Source organism: Egretta garzetta, unplaced genomic scaffold (assembly GCF_000687185.1).
Source record: "Egretta garzetta isolate BGI_Z169 unplaced genomic scaffold, ASM68718v1 scaffold598, whole genome shotgun sequence".
Lineage (NCBI taxonomy): Eukaryota > Metazoa > Chordata > Aves > Pelecaniformes > Ardeidae > Egretta > Egretta garzetta.
Window position 1 is genome coordinate 3386677 of NW_009260621.1, and position 7918 is coordinate 3394594.

At 62.3% G+C, this 7918-nt stretch overlaps 1 protein-coding gene across 1 annotated transcript in view; it reads left to right on the plus strand.

Moving 5' to 3' along the window:
- The window catches only part of DDR2 (discoidin domain receptor tyrosine kinase 2), an 8632-nt gene extending 1007 nt beyond the window's left edge, over positions 1–7625 (plus strand). The window contains exons 2-16 of the mRNA XM_009645325.2: positions 762–864; positions 986–1217; positions 1303–1450; positions 1598–1703; positions 2098–2281; positions 2353–2596; positions 2720–2782; positions 2947–3077; positions 3591–3801; positions 4298–4521; positions 4639–4775; positions 5181–5372; positions 5510–5744; positions 6257–6406; positions 6830–7625. Of these exons, the coding sequence (XP_009643620.1) occupies positions 762–864; positions 986–1217; positions 1303–1450; positions 1598–1703; positions 2098–2281; positions 2353–2596; positions 2720–2782; positions 2947–3077; positions 3591–3801; positions 4298–4521; positions 4639–4775; positions 5181–5372; positions 5510–5744; positions 6257–6406; positions 6830–6967 (2498 nt within the window). The 3' untranslated portion in view covers positions 6968–7625. The remainder of the gene's footprint in view (positions 1–761; positions 865–985; positions 1218–1302; positions 1451–1597; positions 1704–2097; positions 2282–2352; positions 2597–2719; positions 2783–2946; positions 3078–3590; positions 3802–4297; positions 4522–4638; positions 4776–5180; positions 5373–5509; positions 5745–6256; positions 6407–6829) is intronic.
- The last annotated feature ends 293 nt before the right edge of the window (positions 7626–7918 follow it).

Genomic DNA, 7918 nt, shown 5'->3' on the forward strand with positions numbered 1-7918 from the left:
GGGAGCGCTGTGGGCTGGAGCCGGCGGCCAGACAGTAAACACGGGCAAACAAGCCGGCCTTTCAGCAGCTCTCTTGGCAGCCCAGGGTGAAAAAATAACTCCTGGGAAGCGGCGTGGATGCGGTGCCGGGGGAGCCGGCTGCCGCTCAGGGACGCAGCCTGCCTGCCACCCTGGGTACTTTTCCACTTGCAGCTGGGGCGGGAGCAGGGCTGGCAACGGGAGCCGTGGGGCCAGTGGGGAGGGCAAGCGCCCACCTTGGATGCTTGTTCCCCCGGGCAGATGGGGGGAGCAGTGGGGCAGAACGGCCAAGAACAGCTTGCTGCAGGTGGGTTTTTTAGGCGAGTGGCCTCTGGAGCAAGCCCTCTGGGTGTCCCCAGAATGAGGAGCGTGGGGACAGCAGAGCCAGCCCATGGGCTCTCCCTCCACCGCAACCAAAATCCTTGCCAGCAAGGCTGAAGGGATCTCCGGGGGTGGGGACCAGGTGCGTCCAGCAGCCCTCGGAGCGCTGGCATCTGTCCCTGGCCAGTGGCTCCATTTGCCCGGGCAGGTGTCCGCCTGTGCAGGACCATCCCGTCATGCTTCATCCCTGCTCCGTAAGCTGGAGGGATGGAGAGTGCTGCATCTGAGCTGCCGGGGCTGCAGCGCCCATGGGACTGTGGATGTGCCCCAGCCCCGGCAGTGCCATGCCGTATTCCGGCACATATCTTAGCCGGGGGGGAGCAGAGGGATGCCAGCTCAACACCCTGCTGGTCTCGTTGCAGCGGTGTGCCGGTACCCCTTGGGAATGTCGGGCGGGCACATCCCTGACGAGGACATCTCAGCCTCCAGCCAGTGGTCCGAGTCCACCGCTGCCAAGTACGGACGGTGAGTGGGGGGACCCTCCTGCGACAGCCATGGCAGGGGCTGGGCTGCCACGGAGAGGCAGTCAGGGCCATGGGGCCAGCTTCAGCCGCCTGCAAACAGCTCCTCTGCCCTGGGTTTGCAGGCTGGACTCGGAGGATGGCGATGGCGCCTGGTGCCCCGAGATCCCGGTGGAGCCCGACGACCTGAAGGAGTTCCTGCAGATTGACCTGCGCGCCCTGCATTTCATCACGCTGGTGGGCACCCAGGGGCGCCACGCCGGGGGCCACGGCAACGAGTTTGCCCCTATGTATAAGATCAACTACAGCCGGGACGGCACGCGCTGGATCTCCTGGAGGAACCGGCATAGGAAGCAGGTAAGGACGTGGAGAGGGGCTGCGCTGGGAGGTGGCTGGGGGGCTGCGCCTGCCCGTCCCCACCATGCTTCTCTCTGCTCCCCAGGTGCTGGATGGAAACACCAACCCCTACGACATCGTCCTCAAGGACCTGGAGCCGCCCCTCATCGCCCGCTTCGTCCGCTTCATCCCCGTCACCGACCACTCCATGAATGTCTGCCTACGCGTGGAGCTGTACGGCTGCGTCTGGCTGGGTGGGTGGCACGGTCCTGGCCCTTCCCCGTGTCCCAGCCTGTGGGGCTGTCTGTCCCACCGGGGTCTGGCAGCGTCCTGAGGCTGGCAGGGATCACTGGTGGCGGGGTGTCCAGCGCGGGCGGCTGCTCACCCTCCGCTCCCCGCAGACGGGCTGGTGTCCTACAACGCGCCGGCCGGGCAGCAGCTCGTCCTTCCCGGGGGCACTGTCATCTACCTGAACGACTCAGTGTACGATGGAGCATTCGGGTACAGGTGAGGACCGGTGGGGAGGGGGGGGCTTCTGCATGCAGTGGGCACCACGCCGGGCAGGAGGGGATGGAGTTATTTCTTCCCTGCAATTGCAGGCTGGCAAGCCGATCCTCAGCAGAGCAAATACTTGGGGTGTCCCTAAAGCCGGGGACATGGCCAGCTCTAGGAGGCTGCATGTGGTGATGGTGGCAGCGTGATGGGGGCAGCCACCCCTTCTTACGGATTTACGCTAACCGCACCGCACGGTCAACACCCTGCAGCCTTTTCCAGACAGAACCTCAAGAAGCACAAAATAATCCCCTCCCAAATTTCCCCGAGCTGCTGGGGGGTGCCGGGCGCTGGCAGGTTTGTGGTGTTGGCTAGAGTCATGCTCCCTTTCCCCCCTCGCACGTGCCAGCATGACGGAGGGCCTGGGCCAGCTGACGGACGGGGTCTCGGGGCTGGACGACTTCACGCAGACCCACGAGTACCACGTCTGGCCGGGCTATGACTACGTGGGCTGGCGCAATGAGAGCACCACTGGTGGCTACGTGGAGATCACCTTCGAGTTCGACCGCATCAGGAACTTCACCGCCATGAAGGTCAGCGTGCCCCCCGCCCTGTTCCCCGTCCCCATCCCCTGCCATGGCCGTGCTGACGGGCTGCCCCACAGGTCCACTGCAACAACATGTTCGCCAAAGGGGTGAAGATCTTCAAGGAGGTGCAGTGCTACTTCCGCGCCGACACCAGCGAGTGGGAGCCCAGCGCCGTCTCCTCAGTGCTGGTGCTGGACGACGTGAACCCCAGCGCCCGCTTTGTCACCGTGCCCCTGCTCCACCGCATGGCCAGTGCCATCAAGTGCCAGTACTATTTTGCAGATGCCTGGATGATGTTCAGTGAGATCACCTTTCAGTCAGGTACCTGCCACCATGAGCCCTGTGGGGGCCAGACCCTCCTGTGTGGGGGGGGTTTGAGGAGGAAGTGGGGCTGTGGGGCACCCATGCCCCCCACCCTGATGCTCTCCTCTTCTCTCTTGCCAGATGCAGCCATGTACAACAACTCAGTGGCCCCCCCGGAGGTGCCTGTGGTCCCCACCACTTATGGTAAGGCATCAAAAAGCACATCACCCCAAGCTGGGCAGGGGCTGGGGTCACTTCCCCATGGGGTGATGCTCTGGGGGGCTTTACCCCATCCAGTGGAGGAAAGGGGCATGGGCTCTCCCCTTGCCTTGGCATGACCAGTTCTTGGTGTCCCCTCCTCCTGCCAGACCCCACACTCAAGGTAGATGACAGCAACACGCGCATCCTGATTGGGTGCCTGGTGGCGATCATCTTCATCCTGGTGGCCATCATCGTCATCATACTGTGGCGGCAGTTCTGGCAGAAGATGCTGGAGAAGGTGGGCAAGGGCAGGGTGGCTGGAGAAGGTGCCCCAGGGTGGTGGGCTTGTCCCAGGCGGTTTCTACTGGGAGATCAGCATGGGGAAAGCAGAGTCTGTGCAGGGGCTGATGCTCCATTCCCCTTCTCAGGAAGGTTGTGATGTGCACCCATCACCCAAGCAAGGGGATTTAGCTGAGCAGGGCTGTGACTTTGGGACCTGCCTGCTTGTCTGTCCCTCTGCCCTAAAGCGGGGCTGGGGAAGAGGAGCCCGAGGGGGTCTCACTGTAGCCCCCGGCTAACCGAGGGCGGTCGCAGAGGTGATGGAGCCAAACTCTTCTCCACAGAGGCAGACAGTAGAAGAGGGGGGACATGAAGACAAATGTCTTCCCCAGGCAGGTGCTGTAGGCCTGGGACAGGGCACCAGAGAGGGGGGCTCAGGGCTGGGCATGGCCTCTGTGCCATGGAGCACAGGAGACCCGGTCCCACCAGACCCCCTGTCCCAACTCTCTCCCCCCTTGCCCCTGTCTCGCAGGCATCGCGGAGGATGCTGGATGACGAGATGACCGTCAGCCTCTCCCTGCCCAGTGAATCCAGCATGTTCAACCACAACCGCTCCTCCTCCTCTAGCGAGCAGGAGTCCAGCTCCACCTACGATCGCATATTCCCCCTGGGACCCGACTACCAGGAGCCCTCCCGCCTGATCCGCAAGCTGCCTGAGTTTACACCGGGGGAGGAGGACACGGGTGAGAGCCGGGACACCCTGCATGCTGAGAGCCAGCCACCATGCACCAAGCCCAACACAGCCCCAGCTTTTGGTCAAGCTCCAAACATTTTGGCACAGAGGGGTGGGGGGGATGTTGCACGAGCACCTGTGCATCCCGCTCGAAGGTCACACCAAGCCTGTCACCAAGAGCAATCACCAGTGTCCACGGCGGGCTGAGCTGTATTCCCACCACCATTCTTGGGATGCTCCAGCATCTCTTACTTGGTGATCCGGAGGTCGGGCGCTGATCCCTGCTTGTATGGCGCTGGGGGCTGGGTCGGTGCATTTGTTGGTGATGGGGAAGGGGTGCACCAGCCTGTGGTGTCCGCAGGAGCCCAGCCATGCCAGGGCAGCACGGGGGCTCTGGGGAGGACAGTCACAGAGTAGCTGGTACTGGAGCGCAAGTGGGCACCAGGGAGTGGGCGGTGCAGGGCAGGAGCCCCACGGCAGGGCTGGCCCTGCTCTCTTCCCCACAGGCTGCAGCGGCCCCGTGAAGCCATCCCAGGCCAGTGTGCCCGAGGGTGTCCCCCACTACGCCGAGGCCGACATCGTGAACCTGCAGGGCGTGACAGGCGGCAACACCTACTCGGTGCCAGCCCTCACCATGGACCTGCTCTCAGGCAAGGATGTGGCCGTTGAGGAGTTCCCCAGGAAGCTGCTGACCTTCAAGGAGAAGCTGGGGGAAGGCCAGTTTGGGGAGGTGAGTGGCAGCTGGACCTGCTCTGAGCAGGGCTTGGGCAAGGCTCTTCCCAGTTCATGGGGGCTGGGGGAGGCTGTCGGTTGGTGGAGGTAAGAGCTGCCCGTTGCCCCCCTCCAGGTTCACCTCTGTGAAGTGGAGGGCATGGAGAAGTTCACGGGCAAGGACTTTGCCTTGGAGGGCTCGGATGCCAGCTCCAACCACCCCGTGCTGGTGGCTGTGAAGATGCTGCGAGCGGATGCCAACAAGAATGCCAGGTATGGGGCTGAGGTGTCCATGTGCCCTGGCATCACTCCCCCCCACAGAGCCCCACCAGGAGAGCTGGGATGCTTGGAAAGTGCCCCTTGCTTCTGCTGGCTGGGCACTCAATGCAGCCGCGAGGACCACATGTGTCCGAGCCATCTGGAGATGCTGGGCTGCCACGATTCAGGACTTGCTGGTCCTAACCAGCTCCCCAGCACCCCATCTACCAGCTGATTCCACCCCACAGCCGTGCGCGGATCAGCCCTGAGCTCCTCCTCATGACCCCCAGTCCCAGGGGAGGGGACCCACGAGTCCCTGCGAGGCTTGGGTGGACGGGTAGCACTCTTGGACGGTCTGTGCGCACCTCCATGCCCCTCCGGGTCTGTCTATCCGATCCGTGTGGTTTCTGTTCCGGAAAGGAATGATTTTCTGAAGGAAATCAAGATCATGTCACGGCTGAAGGACCCCAACATCATCCGGCTGCTGGCGGTGTGCATCGCGGACGACCCACTCTGCATGATCACCGAGTACATGGAGAACGGAGACCTCAACCAGTTCCTGTCCCGCCAGCAGACAGGCAGCCCCCCCGCCGGCCACGCGCCCACCGTCAGGTAGTGCTGCCCAGGGCGGGCAGGGCTGCCTGCTCTAGGCACCCTGCCCGGCTGTTCGGTGCTCTGCTCGGAGCCGTGTACCCCCCTGCCTGCCATTCCGCCTGGCACCTCAGTCCTCCCTTGTCCTCCCCCGGCAGCTACAGCGACCTGCGGTTCATGGCCACCCAGATCGCCTCTGGCATGAAATACCTCTCCTCCCTCAACTTCGTGCACCGAGACCTGGCCACGCGCAACTGCCTGGTGGGGAAGCAGTACACCATCAAGATAGCCGACTTCGGCATGAGCAGGAATCTCTACAGTGGGGACTACTACCGCATCCAGGGGCGGGCGGTGCTCCCCATCCGCTGGATGTCCTGGGAGAGCATCCTGCTGGTACACGGGGGCTGGGATGCTCTGATGGACACTGTCACGGCCCCGGGGCAGCTCACAGCCTCTTTTCCTCGGGCTGGGGGGTGCAGAAGGGACAGGGAAGTCTGAACACCGCTGGAGTTCAGCTTTGGGGTGAAGCATGCAAAAAGCAGGAGTGGTAGCAGCTTTTCGAGGCAGGATGGGGGGACTACAGCAATCTTTGGTGTCCCGGTACCCAGCCTTTGAGCTTGACATTTTCTCCTGGCCATGGTCAGACCTTTAAGAGGGAGCAGGGTTACTTTTTACCTTTGCAGGGAACTGGGTCCTTAGCAAGCCCCAGCTCTCAGAGCAGTCACTGCAAGCTGGACCTGGAGCTCACCCAGGCAGAGAGCAGGTCTGCAGGACCGAGCCCCCTCTGGGCCCAGATCTGGAAGCTGAAGCATCCAGAAAGAGGTTTTCAACCCCAGGAACTTGGGGCTTATGGAGCTGGATGAGGTAATGCCCATGCCTGACCCTGCTCTGTTCCCTCCGGCCAGGGCAAGTTCACGACGGCCAGTGATGTGTGGGCATTTGGTGTGACACTGTGGGAGACCTTCACGCTCTGCCGGGAGCAGCCCTACTCCCAGCTGTCTGACGAGCAGGTCATTGAAAACACCGGCGAATTTTTCCGGGACCAGGGTCGGCAGGTAGGGATGGGATGGGATGGGATGGGATGGGATGGGACAGGCAGCAGTGTGCCTGGGACACCAGGGGACCAGGAAAAAGGCTTTAAGGTGACCAGATAGGGAGCTTGGCTATGGGGGGGTTACCTGGCAGGACTCTGGGAAGAAGTCCTGGTGAAGGGCCCGACCCGGCAAACCCTGCACTTTATGCAGTCAAAGGCACTACTTTCCCGCTAACACCTCTGGCATTTAGCCAGGCTGGGAGATGTGAGTGGGTGTCCCCAGCGCCCCCACCGTGCTGTCTGGGGGTCCCCTTATGAACACACAGCAGCGCAGCCCCCTGCCCCCATGCGTGGAGCAACGGGGCTCCTCAGGAGCAGTTGTTTGCTTTTTGGTTTCTGTGGCAGTAACTCTCTCCCTTTGTTGTCTTTGCCTTTTGTTTTGAAGACCTACCTTCCCCAGCCTGCACTTTGCCCTGACTCAGTCTATAAGCTAATGCTGAGCTGCTGGAGACGGGACACTAAAGATCGTCCCTCCTTCCAGGACATCCATCGCCTTCTCCAGGAGTCAGCCAGTGAAGAATGACCCTTTGCTCCCGCCCAGCCCGGTCCTCATCCCTCCCCATCCCCAGAGGAGTCCCATATACAAACTGAAGCCACTTCACTCGGACCTAGAAATAAAACCCGGGCAGCTGGTCTTGTTCTCATTGTACAGTGAAGCCTCAGAGGAAAACCCCACGGGCAGGAAGGAGAGCCACGGCGTGGGACCACTCGGACCTGCCGCTCGCTTGCTGACCCGAGCCCGGGAGCAATGCGGGCTGAGGCGAGGGTTATTTATTGACGCAGCGTGCTCTTGGTGATGACAACCGGGACAGAGCGGCTTCCCTCCCCAGGTTGGAGGGGAGGAACGTCAGCTGGACTTTCTCTGTGAGGAAGCTCTGGGCCGGTGCGTGGGGCAGGCACCTGGGGAAGGGATGCATGCGGGTACGTGCCTGCTGGAGCAGGGACCATCCGGCACCCACTCTCTTGCTTGAGGAGGAGCCAGTTGCCACTAGCTCACAGCGGGCTGTGCAATTACAGGGCACAAACCAAAAACTCTCCAGACATTTTGGGCTTTGGACACGCCCCGTGGAGGGGCAGGAAGCCCCATCCCTGCCGGCCAGACCCCAGTTCACAAGGAGAAGACAGACAGCACTCCCAGCTCCTCACCCAGCTGCTGGAGCGGGCGGTGTGCTGAGCCGCAGCTCCTCTGTGTCGGCCGGGGAGGAGGAGGCAATGCCAGCCCGCATGAGAGGTGCGGAGGGGACCTCCTCTTGACAACCACAGCTACTCCAGAACTGCTCAACTGCCCAAGAAATGCATTTTGGATGCCCCGCAGGTGCTGCGCAGCAGCCGGCGGTGGGATGTTAGCACCTTTCACCTCCATGGGGGAATCTCCAGGTCCTCCTCCCCCAGGGTTAACCTACATCTTCACCTGCCATGAGAGGAAGGCACATAACAGAGCTTTTGACATCTGCTGCCAGATGCCCAAGCCTGC